Here is a 17556-nt window from a genome sequence, read left to right on the forward strand (position 1 = left end):
TGCCAGAGCCGCCTTGCAGGAGGCTCTGGGGCTGTGGTGTCACCCGTGGGGTGCCATTGTCACCCCCCGGACAGGCAGGACAGAGAGGGGGGGTCACGGTGCCCGTTCCTGCCCTGTGCCAGGCGGGAAAGGCGGCGGGAAGGAGCGGGCTGGCAGGACACCAAACCCCAGGGAACCGATCGGAGCCACCCTGAGGACACCCTGGGGATGGGGGCTGTGTCACCCAGGGGCTGGCACGGGGTCCTGCCCTGCGGGAGCCTCCCCCAGCTCGGGGGGCTGCGGGTGCGAGGCCGGGTGGGCGCCCCCAGGGCTGCCTTGGCACGGGTGGGTGCCCCCAGGGCTGCCTTGGCACGGGTGGGCGCCCCCAGGGCTGCCTTGGCACGGGTGGGCGCCCCCAGGGCTGCCTTGGCACGGGTGGGGCCAGCCGGGCTGCGCTGTCGCGGTGTCACAGGGCCATCTGCCGGCAAAGACAGCGGCCCCGGCAGCCAGAACCGGCCTCCAGCCCCAGTCCTCCCAGTCTGCAGCTGCACTGGGGAAGGAGGGAGCTGGGCTGGGCTGGCTCGGGGGGCACCTTGTCGCTCTTGTCCCTCTTGTCGCTCCTGGTCACTGTGGGATGTGGCGTTTGTCCCGCAGGGTGTCACGGAGAGGGGCCACGGTGGTGGCACGGGATGGGACACAGCTGCAGCCACGAACAGATTAAATGTCATTTTATTTCACACCCAAAAAAAAAATGTAGAAAAGAAGAGGTGAGTGTGGATTTAATTGCTCATATTAAAAATCTACCAGGTGAGACTGAGCCGTTTCCTCCAGAGTCAGTGCAGATCCACAGGGATACTTCTTCCTTCTCCTCCTCCTCCTCCTCCTCCTCTTGGGGACCAGGATGGGGACAGGGGCACCACCTGCCCCCTCCCCAGGGTGCCCCCGTGCCATGGGCACCGTGCTGCCAGCCCCACCAGCATTGCCTTGCCCGGGTCTCTCCTGCCTGGCCTCTGTCCCGTGTCCCCACGGTGCCACCCACACCTCGTGTCCAGGAGCAGGTGCTGATTTGGGGGCGGGAAGGGGAAGGGGAGGGGGGCAGGAGCCCAGGCCCGTTTTGATTTGTTTGTAGCATTTCTGTGCGTTCCTCGCTGTCCCTTTTCCCTCGGTACAAAATGAGCTGTATGGTCATGGGTGACACGGTGACTGCGGCCCCGCCCTCACTGCAGCAGGGCCCGGATCTGTTTGGACGTGGTGTCGTCGTTGAGGTGCCGAGTGGTGTACCTGGATGGGGAGGGGACACCGGTCACAGCCCCGCGCCCTCTCTGCTGTCCCCAAGCCGTGTCCCCAAGCCCCCGTCTCACCTCAGAGCGTTCAGGAGCCCCTCGGTGCTGGTTGAGGGCTGGTCTTTCAGGACTTTAATGCAGCCTTTCATCTGTTGGGGGCACAGAGAGGGGCTGTGATGTCACAGACACATTTTACTAAAAAATCCTTTCCTTAGGATTGTTCCTCCTGAGAAGCTGAGAGGCCTCAGGAACAAAATGCAAACAATGGTTATCTGCTGCTGTGGAATGCAACAGGTGCATCTGGGATTGGTCTCGTGTGGTTGTTTCTAATTAATGGCCAATCACAGCCCAGCTGTCCGGACTGTCTGGTCAGCCACAAGATTTTATTATCATTCCATTCTTTTCTATTGCTTGCTAGCCTTCTGATGAAATCCTTTCTTCTATTCTTTTAGTATAGTTTTAATATATAATATATATAATATATATTATATAATAATATTTAATAATACATATAATAAAAGATATATCATAATAAATTATAATAATATAATATATATTATAATATATATAATAATATAATATATAATAAAATAATATATATAATAAAATAATAAATCAGCCTTCTGAACCATGGAGTCAAGATTCCCTTCTCTCCCCTCGTCCTGAGGCCCCCAGTGACCACCACCACCCTGAGACCCCTGGGATCCCCCTTCCTCCCCATCCTCAAGCCCAGGGATCCCAGCTGCTGTGACCCCACAGCTGTGACCCCAAGACCACTCACATCAATCTTGGAGGTCTTGGCAAAGGCCCCCACGGGGTGGACGTGGTCGTAGAGGATGATGACACCAACCATCACCCTCATGCAGAAGAGCAGGGTCTCGGTGTTGGTGAAGCGGCTCCGGTACTCCCTGGGTGAGCAGAGAGGCTGCCTGAGCCTGGCAGGGGTGGCACAGGGACCCCAGGACCAAGCTGTCCCCCCCAGACCCCAAAGTGGGGCACTCACGGGGTCTCCAGCATCACCCTGCACACGCAGGCCATGGTGCTCAGGCAGTCGGTCGTGTCCTCGATCGGGAGGGTCTTGTTCTGAAACCCAACAGGTCCCAGCTGCTGTTTCCCCCATGTGTGGTGGCTGGAGGGGGTTTCTGCCCCTCCTGAGGGTCCCCCCAGTCCCCCTCACCTCCGAAACGAACTTGGTGGTGGCGTTGCTGAGGGTTTTCAGCATGGGGGTGGCCTCGGCGTAGAACAGGGACATCCTGTTGGCCATCTCGTTGTTCACCTCGCTCTCTGCATCCAGCTGGGGGGGTGTGCTGGGGGTCACTGCGGTGCCTGAGCCCCCCCAAAGCCATCCCCAGCCCTGTGAACCCCTGGGGGAGGCCGGGGGAGCAGCAGAGTCCTCCCACCTGCAGGTTGTTGATGCGGTTCCGGCTGATGGTCCGTCTGTAGTAGCTGAAGTCGTTCTGGATGGCAGGGTTGGTCATCTGAGGGGGGGACACACCAGGGTTAGGGGACACAAGGGACTCTGCTGGTTCGCAGGGTCCTGGTGTGGGGACCCCCCTCGCTGTCACCCCGCACGGGGAGGCACCTTGAGCTCGTCGAAGCTGAGGGTGAAGTGCAGGATCTCGGCGAACTGCTTGGCCAGGGCCTGCTCCCGCTCCAGGTGCTGGGTCGGGGCGTAGGGGGGGCTGGTGAGCGCCTCCAGCAGGCTCCGCAGGGCGTTCTCTGGGGACAGAGCACCCCCGGTCCCCCTCTGCACCGCCACCTCGCCTCCTCCCTCATCCTGCGGCCCCCAGTGAGCACCACCGCCCCGAGACCCCCGAGATACCCCTTCCTCCCCATCCTCAAGCCAGGGAGAGGGACCCCAGGTATCCCAGCTGCTGCGGCACGGCTGCGACCCCACAGCTGTGACCCCAAGACCGCTCACATCGATCTTGGAGGTCTTGGTGAAGGCCCCCATGGGCCGAGGGGAAACTGAGGCACGGCGCAGCATCCCGAGCTGAGCAGGCGCTCCACGGGCAGGCCTGGGGACGCGCAGGGGGACGCAGGGGAGCTCGGGCACTCACCCAGCCGCAGGGAGAACTCGTAGAAGCGTTTCAGCTTGGCGACCAGGGGGCACACGGCGCTCCAGGCGCGCTCCTGCAGCCGCAGGTCCCCGGGGTTCTGGATGGCCTGCGAGGGGAGTGTTGGGGAAGATGAAACAGGAGAGCCTCATAAATATGATTGTCTGGCAAAAGATTTTGAGACTATGGAAACTATAAGCGAGATTGAAATGAAAGCAAGCTTTGAGATACTTTAGTTACTGAACAATGAGAAAACAATGGTGTGGCCAGCTGAAGGTGATCCCCTTTTGATCAAACAATCCCCTCTGCTTGCAGGCAGGTCCAAGGGTCTGAGCAGACCCCGGCAGCTTGGCAGAAGGGGCCCAAAGAGGAGTTTTTAGGGTTTAAAATGTAGCACAGTATGGTAATGTAGTGATTCTTATAGGCTGTATAGAAATGCTATATAATTTGTATATTGTACTAGATTGGTTAGCGAGAATCAGAATATTCAACACAGAAGATGATTTATTGTAATGTAACAGGAACTTCGCTCCCTTGCCTTTTACTCTCTTACCCCTTTTACTCTCTTACGCTTTTGCTCTCTTACCCTCTCATCCTCTCTCCCCTCTCTTCTCTCAGGCCTGCTCTGAGCTGTGCCTGGCAGCTCCCAGCAGGGCCCTGCACCCAGGCCCTTTGCAATAAACCCCAGGTTCCCAGCCCTGGCTGCAGAGATCTCTCATCTCCATCTGTCCCGACTGTGCCACCCCTGATGCTCCTACAGGGAGGGCGCCAGCGCTTGCCCCGAGCCCCGGAGGGTGTGCGGGCACCGGGGCTGCGCTGAGGCAGAGGGGAAATTTTCCAGGGTAGAAATCCATTTTTATTTAGGTGAAATGTACATTTTTGAGTCGAGTCTGTGGTTAGAAAGCATAGCTATGTAGCCTGACTGCAAGGCCTAGGCTCAGAGAAACTGCTTCAGTGAAAGACAAAGATATGGGGGGGAGAGACAGAGGGTGATAGAGAGAGACAGAGACTGCTGTGAGAGCAGCTCAACCTGACCTAGGAATTCTTTCTGATAAAGAAGAACTAGCAGCAAATGTCACACGAAATTCGTGAAAATGAATATGTATGAACCTATTGTGAAATTGTACGCATATGTATTTGAGAGGGGGATAAGAAGAGACCTGAAGTTCCCAGATGTACGCATGACATTTTAGGGGAACCATTCCCACATGCGTCCAGCGCTGTAATAAACACACCTGTGATGGTGTTCACAGGGATCTCAGGTTGAGGGAAGAGACAAGGATCTGACTCCATGTTTCAGAAGGCTTGATTTATTATTTTATGATATATATTACATTAAAACTATACTAAAAGAATAGAAGAAAGGATTTCATCAGAAGGCTGGCTAAGAATAGAATAGGAAGGAATGATAACAAAGGTTTGTGGCTTGGACTCCTTGTCCGAGCCAGCTGGGCTGTGATTGGCCATTAATTAGAAACATCCAATATGGGCCAATCAAAGATCCACCTGTTGCGTTCCACAGCAGCAGATAACCATTGTTTATGTTTTGTTCCTGAGGCCTCTCAGCTTCTCAGGAGGAAAAATCCTAAGGAAAGGATTTTTCATAAAAGATGTCTGCGACACATACCAGCTTTACAACTTTCACAAAAGTTGTCGAGTTTTGATTATCTCCCCAAAACAGCACCCACCTCTCGGATCTCCTGCCCGGCGCCCGTGTAGGACTGCAGCTCGGCCAGGATGGTCTGCGCCTCCTCCAGCACGGCGTTCACCTGGTTCCACACCGCCGTCTCGGCCTCCGTGGGCTGCGCATCTGCAGGGCAGCGCCCCGGGGAGAGAAACCCGGAGGGCTCTGAGCGGGGCCCGGGGAGGACAGAGCCAGAGCGGGGTGCCAGCACCCCCGGCCGCGGCTCCCCCGCCGGCCCGCAGCCCTTCCTGGCCGGATTTGCCCCTGCTCCGTTCTCCTTGCCCCAGCTCAAGTCAAGCCGTGGAGCGGGGGGCGGCTGGGGGTGAGTCCTGGCTGCCCTGTGCCCGCGGTGCTGCTCACCACGAGGGATCCCCTCGGCCCCAAGGGGCTGCAAAGAGCCCCGGAGGGAGAGGTGAGGAGCGACAGCCCCCAGCCACGGGCCTGGCCCCCCTCCCCGGGGACACCCCCGGATGGCAAAGGTGGGGGAGGACGTCTGGGATGGGCGCGATGCGATGGGCGACTGGGGACAAAGAACTCAAAATGGTGTGGATGTGGAACTCAGGATTAAGTACGGAACGAAAACGGAAAATAAAAATCCCATCTCACTTTCAAAGTCAAGGAAAAAATTAGGGCCTTGGTCAAGTTCGTTATAAGTCAACACTTTTAGAAGGTTCCCCATGTGAAACCTGCAAGAGAAGAAACAAGAGGAAAAAAGCATGATGGTGAGGTGGAGCCCGGGGAAGAGGTGCTGGGCTGGGGGCAGCGGCGGCGGCCGGAGCCCCGTCCTCCCCCCGCTGCTCCCCGGGGGCTCCGGGGGTGACCCCGCAGCCGCTCCCGGCCCCGGGTGCAGCCTCTTCCCCCCCGATGGTGATGAGCGCTGGCGGATGGGTGATGGAGAGGGAGGAGCGAAGGGAGGAGAAGCCGCCGAGAAATCCCTGAAGTCCCTGGAGTTTGGCTACAGCCAAACCCCTACTCTAGTGCAGAGGGGTCCTGGGGAGCCCCCAGAACTGTGCCGGGGGGCTGTGGAGGGGGCTGGAGGCAGGAGAAGGTTGTGCTGCCTCAAAGGAGCCAGGAGGAGCAGGAAGGTTCCTCGCCGTGGGAGTGGGGGGCTGTGTGACCCCAGCCCTGGGTGTTTTGGGGGGTGCTGGAGTCAGAGGTGGTGCGGGGAGCTGTGCATCCGCTGGGGATGGAGCTGGGGCGGGCAGATGTCACTGCACTCTTTTCACCCTCCTCAATCCTGCTCTGAGCTGTGCCCTGGGAGGAATTGCAGGAGCCAGGGGAGCCCTGGGGCTGTGCCTGGCCTGGCATCCTGCCCCCGCCGTGCCCAGCCTGGGAGGCCCAGGGCTGTCCTTTCCTGGCCCTCAGCCCCGATCCACGGGAAGCTGAGGCAGGTCCCTGCTCCCCTTCCCTCGGTGCAGGCTGCAGCCGCCGCACTGACCTTCCCAGCAGTGCAGGTGGCACGGATCACTCCCTCCCCCTGGATCACTCCCTCCTCCTGGATCACTCCCTCCTCCTGGATCACTCCCTCCCCCTGGATCGCTCCCTCCTCCTGGATCATTCCCTCCTCCTGGATCACTCCCTCCCCCTGGATCATTCCCTCCCCCTGGATCACTCCCTCCCCCTGGAGCACTCCCTCCCCCTGGAGCACTCCCTCCTCCTTTCCCAGCCCGCAGGCTGTCCCTGTCCTGGCACAGTCAGGGACATCAGCTAACAGCACTGGGTGTGTGCCTGCTGCATCCTGCATCCCACCACTCTGCCAGGACATCTGCCCCACTCTGAGGGTTGGAGTCCCAGAACTCTGCCCCATTTTGGAGACTTTTTCAGGGCCCCAAAGCACCTGGGGACATGGGGCTGCTTGGGGACACTGTGGCTGTCCCCATCCTCTGGACAGCAGCTGCGGTGGCAGCCCTGGCGCCCTCCCCATGCCCACCCTGCTCATGGGACTTACTTTCAAAATCCAGGAAAAAATGAGGACAGTTTTCTAAATCTTTGCCCAATACCTTTATCAGGTTGCCCATGGCCAGCAGACCTGAGCGAGAGAAACAGAACAGAGTGGAACAGCACCGGTGCCACCAGCTGGACACCCCAGCACCCCTGAACCCCCAGGGGACACCAGCCAGACACCCCAGCACCCCCGAGCCCCCAAGGGCCACCACCATGACACCCCTGAGTCCCCAGGGGCCACCACCACAGCACCTCCCTGTGCCCACCCCGATTCCTCCTGGCTGGGCACACAGCCGTGACCATTCTCTGGAATGTGACAGCTCTCCCAGCACTTCTGACAGCTCCAGAGGTGGGAAGGGAAGAGGGGCGAGGGCCTTGTGCTCCTGGGGCAGCCCTGGCCAGGCTGCCACCCCTGAGACACCCCAGTTCCCCAGCCCTGGCATCCCCAAGGGATGGGGGGCTGCCCCATGGTGTCATGCCATTCCCCTGGGTTATGGGGGTGGGCATCCCCCATGGACAGGGGAAGACCCCAATGGGAATTGTGCCCCACAGACCCTGTTTGGGGCTCTGCTGCCTGTGCCAGAGCATCCCACCCACCCCACAGCCCTGCCCTCGGGTCCTTACCTCAGTGCCTGGTGTGGCAGCGGTGGCTACGGCAGGAGCAGGGGCTGTGCCACCCGCCCAGGTCACTTCATGGGCCAGCAAGGACCTGTGGGCAGGAGGGCAGGAGGGTCAGGGCACCCCCTGGGCACCTCCCTGTCCTGGGGACCCATGGGTGGGTGACCAGGAGGGGAAGCACAGCGGGACACTGGATGTCCCCTCCATCTCCTGCTGCCACCAGCCTTCGCCTTATTTCCCTTGGTTGTTTTTTACTGGCACCAGGAGCTCAGCAGGCATCGGGCTGAGCATCCCCTGTCCCTCATCACCCCTTGTGGGACCTGCCAGCAGCTCGGGGACAACCCCAGAGTGGAGCCATCTGTCCCCATCCCTCCTCGGAGAGGCCAAGATCCCCAGGGATGACTTTGCCAGCTCCAGTGCTTGGGTTTGCTCTTTCCTGAGCGCTGTGTGAAGATCCCTTTACTGCCGATGAGCCACAACCCAAATCCTGCAGGCAACGGGGCTCTCCCCCAATTCCCTGCACCCCACCTTTCCTACATGGATGGAGGGGGTCAGGATTGACCCCACGGTGTCAGCAGGCACCAGGAAGCAGCCACGGGACTCAGCAGGTTGTAATTAAGTGCTGGGGTTTAATTAATGAGGCTGGGGAAGGGGAGAGGGAGAGCTGGAGCAGCAGGGGAGGAATGGGGTGGCCTCGTGCCTGGAATGGGGCTGTGCCCCCCCAGCCCGGCACAGACCCTTGGCATCAACAGTGATGGCTCTGCCTTCCTCCTCCTCCTCCTCCTCCCAGGCCCACTAAGTGCTGGCTTTGCACTGGGGCTGCACAAGCCTGAGTGCAGCTGGATTTTGGGGTAACTGGGGTGCACCAAACACACCCAGAGCTGCTCTGGTGCAGTGACCCCGAGGCTCATCCTGCTGAGCACTGGGCTGTTTTTAAAGGGTGCTGGGAGGTCCCTGGGGTGCCAGGGGGGTCCCTGGGGTGGGAGATTGGCCCCTGGCCCTGGCACACAGGCTGTGACCGGCGTGCAGGCGTCCTCGTGCCTGTGCCACCGTTGTCCTTGACGGGCAGCTTGGGGCTGGGATTTGTCACTGCTGAACTCTGCCTGTGCCCAGGGAAGGGGCACGGGTGGGTCCCCGGTGTGAGGACACCCCGGGGTGACCCCAGAGCCGTGGTGCAGGGGTTTGGTGCCAGGGGCTGGTTTGGGGATTGCTGCAGCCCCTGGGGCTGGGGTAAGGGGGGCTCCCCTTGGGGTTCAGCCCCTGTTTTACCCCTTTTCCTTGGTCCCAGGTGCTTAAACCCCCCAGTGACACTTGGCCCGGGGGGCCACAGCACATCCCTCCCAGGGGGGCTGTGGGGGAGGGCGAGGGGCTCCCCCCAGTGCTGCTCACTGCTGAACTGGGGGAATTGTGCACCCCAAATCCGCTGGGAGAGTCACCCCCAAACCGGCAGCGCTCGCAGAGGAACGCGCTGCCACAGGAGGGCTGGGAACAGCCGGCTCCCTGTCCCCAGCCACACCCGAGGTGGCCCCGGCTCCTGTCCCTCCCTGCGGTGCCCTCGTTGCACCCCAGCCCCGCTCCAGACCCTGCCCCTGTTCCCGCGGCGCCGCCTCCCCCTGCTCCCCACGAGCATCCTGCCCCACGGGGACCCACGGCGGTGTCACCTCCATGGGGACAACCCAGCCGGGGCGCTGAGCCCGCACTCCTGCTCCAGGCAGGACCAAATGCTGCATCCAGGAGCATCCCTCCCCCGAGCCGGCAGTGCCCGGAGGGGCAGCGATGTCCCCGGGCTCAGGCCACCCCGTGTCACCGTTTTGGGGCTGTGTCCCTTTGCAGCATCGCCCTGGGCACCGCAGCCTGGTGCAGCGCCGCAGCCCCGGCCGGGGGCTCCCTGCCCCTTCCCCTTGACCCGGCCCCGCTCCCCGCAGCCCCTCGCCCGCCCGGTGCCCACCGGGTGCCCCCCGCCGCCGCCGCGCCCCGCCGGCCGCTGCCCCCCGCCCATGGCCGCGCCGGCGCCGCCGCAGCCGCCGCAGGCTCGGGCGAGCGGTGCCCGAAGGATTTTCCATGGGGGGGGGGGGGGGGGCACAGCTCATGCCGGGAATGGGGGTGCGGGGGCCAGATCCCACCCCAGGATCAACCGCGGCAGGGTGGAGCTGGGGGTCCCGGCGCGGTGCCCCCTCCCCGCTTCGGGCAGCTCCGTGTCCGGAGGGATGAGGGAGCCGAGCCCCCCTCGAGTGGGGCTGGGGGGCTGCGGGGGCTCCCCCGTGCCCGGCTGCGGCTGCGGCTGAGCCGCGCATTTACCGCAGGGCCGCCTGCCGGGAGCCGAGCCGCAGCACCCACCGAGCGCCCGCACCCTCCGGGGACCCTGCAGCAGCCCCGGGTGGGGCGAACCCAGCCCGGCAGCGCCCAGCCCCGCGGCACTCAGCCCGGCAGCGCCCAGCCCGGCATCGCCCAGCCCGGCATCGCCCAGCCCGGCGGCGCCCAGCCCGGCATCGCCCAGCCCGGCATCGCCCAGCCCGGCGGCGCCCAGCGCTCCATCCCCGCTCCCGGGGCTGCAAAGCGCGGAGAGGGGCGGCTCTCGGCGGGGTCCCCGGGGGACACCCCCCGCCCTGCCCTGTCCCCGGGCCTGCTGGCAGCCCTGTCCCCGCGCTCACCGTGGCCGTGGGAGCCCGCGGCGTGGGCAGGCGGTGGCGGCGGTCGGGAGTGCGCGGGTGCTGCGGGACGAGCCGCCCGCCGTGTGCGTGAGCCGCCCTGCGCCAGCTGCCGAATGCACCACAAAGACCACCATAGCCCCCCGGCCCCCCCACGCCACTGGTGACGGTGACGTCTCAAGTGTGAGCGAGACGGGGATGTTTAACCCCCTGCGTGCCGGCCGGCAGAGCGCTGCGGCCTGGCGGGGAGAGGGGTCTGCGTGCTGCTCGCTGGGTTTGGGGGATGCGGGGACATCGAGAGGGTCGCCCCACATCAGAGCCAGACCCAGCTCACGCAAAGGGGAGGGAAAATCCAAACATTCCTTTGCTCCTGCCCCAGCCTGTGGGTGGCGCCGCTTGGCCCGGTCCCCTCTCGGGGGAGGGGGACAAACACCGACCCCACCTGGTGCCACCGCAGCGAGGACAAACCCGACCCCCGTGCCAGGACCCCTGTTTGGGGCAGGCAGCACCTTCTGTGCCTCACCAGCTCCCCCAGGACGGGGCAGAAAGGGTTTGGGGGGAAGAACCGGCACAGAGCTGTTCCCTCAGGGGTGATGAAGGAGGAAAGGAACCCCCAAATTGGGCTATTTCTGCTTTTCTACCCCAACTCCCCCCTTTTCCCAGACCAGCGCTGGGCATGACAGTGGGGACATCAGGAGGCACCCCCAGTGTTGGGGTCACCCCGGGTCCAGCTTGCCCAGTGGCACCCGGAGCTGTCCCTCAGGGCCATGGGGTGGGTGACAACAGCTCCTCACTCCTTTACAGGCAATTTTGTGCTGGGGGGGGTCTCGGAGGGGCTGGCAGTGCCCCGAGCACCGGCAGCGTCACCGCTGGCTCAGGGACAGGAGCTGTCGGGAGTCTGGGGTAAGCAGCCGTGATTCCTGCTCCCCAAGCCCCCCGCGGTTCGTGGGGGGCTGCAGAGGCAGAGGGGGCTGCGGGGTCTCCCCCATCGGGCACAGCCCCCCGGGCCGTGCTGCTGCCGCCCGCAGCCGCTGGGGGAAGCTGCAGCCCTGTGCATTCCTCGGAGCCGCTGCATGGGGAGGTTTTGGAGGTTTTCAGGAACGGGCAGCGCCCGACAGCTCCGCGCCCCGCGGGTGGGTGTTGGGGTGTTGGGGGATGCTGCTGCAGGAGTGGGGAGGGAAAAGCTGTGGCTGAGCCAGCGCTGCCCGCACGGCTGTGTCCCCTCCAGACACCCTGTTGTCCCCTCTGCAAACCCAGGGCCAATATCCTATTCGGACCCGGGCTCATGCAGGTTTTGGGGTGCCCCAGTTTGGGTGCTGGGCTCAGCTGGGTGCTCCAGTGGGTGCTCTGTCGGTGTGGTCAGCCCTCCACGACCCCCAGCACCACGGCTTGGGGTGTCAGGGCCCCAAAAGGGACATCCCAGGACCACACCGTCACCCTGATCCTCATCCCAAGGGCATCCCTGGGGCTCCCCTGCCTCTCCCAGCCCCTCCGGCTCCCCCTTCCCGTGGGCTGAGCCGGGCCGCTCTCAGCCCTGGCAGCCTGCGCTGCTTCAATTAAGCCCTCATTAATTTTTCAGTCCCCCGGAGCAGCCCGGGCACGGGCGGTTTGCAGAGCTGCTAATTGGTGTCTTCTCTACTCCACATCCCAGAACCGCCCGAGAGGCCGGGGGGGCTCATCCCTCCCCCGGCTCTCGGGGACGCTCACGGAGAGGCTTTGGGGCCACACGGAGCCCAGCAGAGGCTGTGGAGGTGACCCAAAATCCGTGGGGCAGAATCGCCTCATTCCAGGTGGGGTCCAGCCCTGGCCGGGGACATGGCACAAAGATGCCACGTCCAGCCCTGGGGGGAGGAGGATGAAGCCCTTCAGCCCCACTGCTACAAAAAACCCCACAAATATTCGTGGTTTTTGTAACCCAGCCCTGTGTCACCTGCAGCTGGGGCATTTTCTGCTGCTTCCTGCAGCCTCCAGTGCAGAAAAGGTGGGTGCACCTGAGGGCAGCTGCCTTGGAGAAGGGCTGAGCACCCCATGGCACCCCACAGCCCACTGGGGATGAGATGGATGGGATGGGATCCATGGGATGGGATGGGATCCATGGGATGGGATGGGATCCATAGGATGGGATGGGATGGGATGGGATCCATGGGGTGGGGTGGGATGGGATGGGATGGGGTGGGATGGGATGGGATGGGGTGGGATGGGATGGGGTGGGATCCATGGGGTGGGATGGGATGGGGAGCAGCCCTGGCTGGCCAAAGACTTCATCCAGGCCCAGTGGGCAGCAGATGCAGAGGGGCAGATTCGGACGGGCCCAGTGTCCCTGGGATCACAGCAGGACGCCAAGGTCACCGGGAAAAGCGCTCGGCGATCTCCATGGAAACATTCCACGTTTGGTTCTGGAGATCAAAGTGGTTTTCTTGTCCCTGTCTCCTGTGTGCTTCAGCCGTGCCTGTGCCAAGCCATGAGCCCCTGGCGTGTCCCAGTGTCCCCAGGGCAGGCGGTGAGGGGGCGGCATCCCCGGGATCCCACTGCCCCCGGTCCCCGCATCCCGGCCCCATTTCCCCTCCCAGCATCCCAGTACCCCCCAGTATCCCACCTCGACCCCCACCCCCGGCCCCTCCCGCCTGATTGACAGCGCTCCCAGCCAATGGACGAGCGTCGCCGCCGGGGGGGCGGGGGGCCCGCGGCTACAAGAGGGGCGGGAGCGGCGCGGGCAGAGCCGGCGGCTGGACCGCGGCCCCTCCGGTACCGGCAGCGGCTCCGCGCCCCGCCCGGCCCCGCCGAGCCGCCGCCTGCCCGCGCCGCAGCACAGGTAAGGGCTGGGGGCTGGAGCCGCACCCGCGGGGCCGGGACGCGGTTCAGCCGTCGGGGCAGGTGCCGGGAGATGCTCCCGGGAGCCGCTTCCAGCGGGGGTCGGGGCCGGTGGCCCGGAGCCGTCCCATGGTGCGGGTGGGGAGAGCATCCCCGGGGCCCGTCCCTGCTCCCTGGGTGCCATCCAGGGGCGCTGCTGCAGGCTGGGGGGGACACCCGTAGTGCCACCCCTCTGTCCGGTTTTGGGAGCAGCAGCTGCTGAACAATTGCTGCTTTGGGGTGAGCGTGTGGTTCCCTCCTGGGCGCTGTCCCCTGCCCTGGCATGGCTGGGCGCTGCTTGGAAAAGGGATTTGAGGGCTGTGGAGCTCAGGATGCTGCTCTGGAGTCCCAGCCACTGCATCCTCCATCCGTGGGAGGACTTGGATCATGGCAGATCTGCCCGTGTAGAGTGCCTGGCATGGTTTATGATCAATGCCAGCAATTTCGAGCCAGACCACAGTGCCAGGGGGGTTTGTGGAGCCGAGCTGGGGTCGCTGGGGAAGCCTCGTGCTCTGTGGGTGTCTGGACACTCCTGGGGCTGCCAGGGCTGGTTGGGCTCCGTGCTTCCACAGCAGACGGTGACAGATGCTGGTGGGATGATGGGGCAGGAAGGAGCTGCTGCCTGTGGGATTTGCTGGGAGCACGAGGAACCCCACATCCCCCATCCCAGGGTCCCCCCGTGTGCCCCTGGCCAGCACAGCCAGCACAGCAAATCCCAGGGAGGACACGGCGCTTGGTTGGGCTCCAGGTGAACTTCTCCTCAACTTCATGGAGAGAGAAGCTCCAGGAGCTCCCGGGGAACCATCTGCTGCTCGGGCTGAGCGGCGCTGGCAGCCGGGGATGCGTGGGAGCGGGCACGGCGCGTATCAGAGCGGGCTCTGCTCACTGCCCACACAGCCAGGGCCTGCCAGGGCTCCCTGCTGCTGCTGCACACCACGGACCGGGGCTGCTTCCAAGGAAAAAGCCGTGGCAGAAGCCATGTTGTGGCAGTTTTGGGTTCCCCTTGGGATGCCTTTGGCAGCTGCAGGGTGACTGGAGCTCTGGGCTTTGTGGTTTGCAGAACCCTAACCCTACCCCTAGGCAGGAATAGCAGCCTTAGGCTAAGGCTGGTTCCAAGGAAAAAGCTGTGGTGGAAGCCGTATTTTGGCAGTTTTGTGTTCTACTTGGGATGCCTTTGGCAGCTGCAGGGTGCCTGGAGCTCTGGGCTTTGTGGTTTGCAGAACCCTAACCCTAGGTATAACCCTAAACCCTAACTCTAGGCAGGAATAGCAGCCTTAGGCTAAGGCTGGTTCCAAGGAAAAGGCCATGGAGGCAGCCATGTTGTGGAAATTCTGTGTTCTCTTTGGGATGCCTTTGGCAGCTGCAGTGTGCCTGGAGCTCTGGGCTTTGTGGTTTCCAAACCCTAACCCCTGGTGTAACCCTAAACCCTAACCCTTGGTGTAACCCTAGCCTGAAGCAGTAAATGGAGCCTTACAGACCCCGTCTTCCCCAAGGAGGAGGATTGGCATCTCTCTGGCCAGCTGGATGCTGCACAGCCTGTGGTGCCAGGGACATTTTTATGTGCCCTACTAGCAGATTCTTTGTTGTCCCATCCTTGGAGAAGGGCTGGTCAGAGGTGTTCCTTGTCATGGCAGTGTGGCTGGAGCTAAATGAGGTCCTTTCCAATCCAAACCATTCTACCATTCTGTGATCGTGCTCTGGCAAAGGCAGTGGGAGGAGTTCTGAGTTTTCAGTTGCTTTCTGAGTGTTTTCCTTCAGCCCAAAATGAATCCAGGGGATGGGGTGATGCTGATGGCTGCCCTGGTGGGCTGTCCTGTACACCTCCAGGCCAGCTCCTGTACACCTCCAGGAGCAAAGGCCAAAGCCACATCTCCATTGCAACAGCTGCTGTCCTTCATGGACACCCATCAGGCAGGTGGATCAGCTCCAGCAAGGAGAAGAGGGATGCAGGATCATCCAGGCTGGATGAGGGCCTGGGAGGAGCATCCCTCTCCAGCCTGGTGTGGATTTTCCTTTCCAGGGGGCAGCCATGGGCAAGCACAGCAGCAAGCTGGCCCCAGAGATGCTGGATGACCTGGTGAGGAGCACGGAGTTCAGCGAGCAGGAGCTGAAGCAGTGGTACAAGGGCTTCCTCAAGGACTGCCCCACCGGCATCCTCAACCTGGAGGAGTTCCAGCAGCTCTACATCAAGGTGGGCTCCAGCTGGGGCTCTGAGTGCTGCCTGGGGGGCTGGAGCAGCCTCCATGCCGAGCTCCCCCTCCTCATTTCCATTCCTCTTCTCTCCTTCCCGCAGTTTTTCCCCTATGGAGACGCCTCCAAGTTTGCCCAGCACGCGTTCCGCACCTTTGACAAGAACGGGGATGGCACCATCGACTTCAGGGAGTTCATCTGTGCCCTGTCTGTCACCTCCAGGGGCACCTTTGAGCAGAAACTCAACTGGGCCTTCGAGATGTACGACCTGGACGGGGATGGGAAGATCACGCGCCTGGAGATGCTGGAGATCATTGAGGTACCAGAGCTTCAAACCAGCGGGGATTGTTTGCTTTCCCCAGGCTTTTCACACATATGGGGTCCCTTTTAGCACCAAAGGATGAATTTTCCTACCCAGAGCTGTGACCCTGTTCACAGGGGTCTGAGGATGAGGGAAGAGACGAGGATCTGACTCCATGTTTCAGAAGGCTTGATTTATTATTTTATCATATATATTATATTAAAGCTATACTAAAAGAATAGAAGAAAGGATTTCATCAGAAGGCTGGCTAAGAATAGAAAAATAAAGAATGATGGTTTGTGGCTCGGACAGAGTGTCCGAACCAGCTGGGCTGTGATTGGCCATTAATTACAAACAACCACATGAGCCCAATCCCAGATGCACCTGTTGCATCCCACAACAGCAGATAACCATTGGTTACATTTTGTTCCTGAGGCCTCTCAGCTTCTCAGGAGGAGCAATCCTAAGGAAAGGATTTTTCATAAAACGTTTCTGTGCCGCAGAGCCTTGTCTGAAAGGTGCTTGGTGTGGATCTGGTAGAACAGGGTCCCAACAGAGCAGCAACCCCGTCTCAACTCTGGAGCAACAGAGTCCCAACCCTGTCCCCATCCCCTGCCTTGCCCTGGGGTCTCGTGTCCTTCCAACATTCCTTCTGATTCCCGCTCTCATCCTCCTCCAGGCCATTTACAAGATGGTGGGGACTGTGATCATGATGAGGATGAACCAGGACGGGCTGACCCCCCAGCAGCGAGTGGACAAGATCTTCACAAAGATGGACAAGGACAAGGATGACCAGATCTCCCTGGAGGAGTTCAAGGAGGCCGCGAAGAGCGACCCCTCCATTGTCCTGCTCCTGCAGTGTGACATGCAAAAATAGAGCCCTGGCGCCCAGGGCTGGACTGGCTGCAGCCAAACTCTGCCCCCTGTGATGGTTTCAATCCCCTTTGTTCCCCCCATTTGGCCCCAGGCATGAGCCACCTTCCATCCCTCCTGCTGCCCCTGCTCCAGCTGCATCCTGGGCAGTTGCACACCCTGGAGGTCAGAGCTTGCTCTGAGCATTGTCAGCCCTCTCCCAGCCTGGAGATGGATGCCCTGCAGCCCCTGGTGTGTCCTGGCTGACCAGGGCCAGCTGTTCCCACATCCCTGCTGCTTTCTCCCTGCTTTCCCCCACTGCTCCACCTGCCCCATTCCCTGTTCCTAACTGAGACCAGCTCTGTCCCATTTCTGCTGTTTTCTCCCCACTTCTTGGCTTGTGAAGTCTCCAGGGAGGCTGAAAAGCCCCAAGTCCTGCTCCTGGTCCTTCCTTCACTGGCAGTTCCCTGGAAGGCTGCCTGGAGAGGCCAGGGCAGGGTCTTGCACCAGCTTTAGCTCTTCCACCTCTATTTTCCCTGCTGGGAACAGCCAGGCATGGTCAGGACACTCCAGCAGAGAACAGAAGTGTCCAAAGCCAGCCCTGGATGTCCCATCCCAGCAGCCACCCTCCATCCCATCAGGTGGGTCATGTCCCCATCTGCCCTGGGTGTTCTGTGGCATATCTGACCCTCCTGGAAACGGAGGTGAGGCCTGCAGTGCCAAGCTGGAGGCAGGCTCAGGGCTGTGGGTGTGGAAGGCAGGTCCTGGTGCTGCTCCTGGGTGCGTGGCACTGCTGTGGGGACAGCTGGATGGGGGCTCTGGGGAGGTGTGGATGGGTCCTGTTCCTGCTGAGCCTCCTGGAAAGGCTCTGAGGCCACAAGAAACAAATCTGTCTCCTTCCTCCCTGCTCCCAGCCTGCTGCATCCACCCCTCCTGTCCCAGGTCGGTGTTTCGTCCGCACATTGTGGTGTTGGTGGCTGTGGTGTCTGTTAGGAGATGGTGAAGTCCTTACTTATTTTTTTAAGGGAAAAATAAACTGTTCCCTGTGTGTGGTGCCCCCCTCTGGATGGTTTATTGGGGACAGTGAGGTGACAACACTGCACTGCTGAGAATATTTTAGGGGTCTCATCCAAGCCTGTGACACCCCAAG

General features: G+C 61.6%; 2 protein-coding genes across 5 annotated transcripts; one reads left to right on the forward strand and one right to left on the reverse strand.

Moving 5' to 3' along the window:
* Positions 1–690: 690 nt before the first annotated feature.
* On the reverse strand, positions 691–10387 carry LOC129130027 (CYFIP-related Rac1 interactor A-like). 4 transcript variants are annotated; one of them, XM_077189640.1, is made up of 13 exons: positions 10217–10386; positions 7572–7656; positions 6952–7032; positions 5610–5689; positions 5008–5129; positions 3323–3428; positions 2845–2981; positions 2663–2740; positions 2440–2556; positions 2266–2345; positions 2044–2170; positions 1341–1411; positions 691–1260 (listed from the first exon to the last, which is right to left on the reverse strand). In XM_077189640.1, exons 4-13 carry the CDS (start codon positions 5680–5682, stop codon positions 1197–1199), a joined length of 975 nt encoding a protein of 324 aa, XP_077045755.1. In that variant the 5' UTR covers positions 5683–5689; positions 6952–7032; positions 7572–7656; positions 10217–10386; the 3' UTR covers positions 691–1196. The 4 variants fall into 4 exon arrangements, with proteins under 4 accessions (XP_077045755.1, XP_077045756.1, XP_054504210.1 ...); XM_077189641.1 differs by lacking the exon at positions 6952–7032 and having other exon boundaries at positions 10217–10387; XM_054648235.2 differs by lacking the exon at positions 5610–5689 and having other exon boundaries at positions 10217–10387.
* A 2488-nt stretch (positions 10388–12875) lies between these two features.
* HPCAL4 (hippocalcin like 4) lies at positions 12876–17454 on the forward strand. Its single transcript, XM_054648241.2, has 4 exons — positions 12876–13025; positions 15084–15254; positions 15357–15572; positions 16234–17454. The coding sequence occupies exons 2-4, from the start codon at positions 15093–15095 to the stop codon at positions 16429–16431; spliced, it is 576 nt and encodes a 191-aa protein (XP_054504216.1). The 5' UTR covers positions 12876–13025; positions 15084–15092; the 3' UTR covers positions 16432–17454.
* The last annotated feature ends 102 nt before the right edge of the window (positions 17455–17556 follow it).

This window comes from Agelaius phoeniceus, chromosome 22, assembly GCF_051311805.1.
Source record: "Agelaius phoeniceus isolate bAgePho1 chromosome 22, bAgePho1.hap1, whole genome shotgun sequence".
Taxonomy (NCBI): domain Eukaryota; kingdom Metazoa; phylum Chordata; class Aves; order Passeriformes; family Icteridae; genus Agelaius; species Agelaius phoeniceus.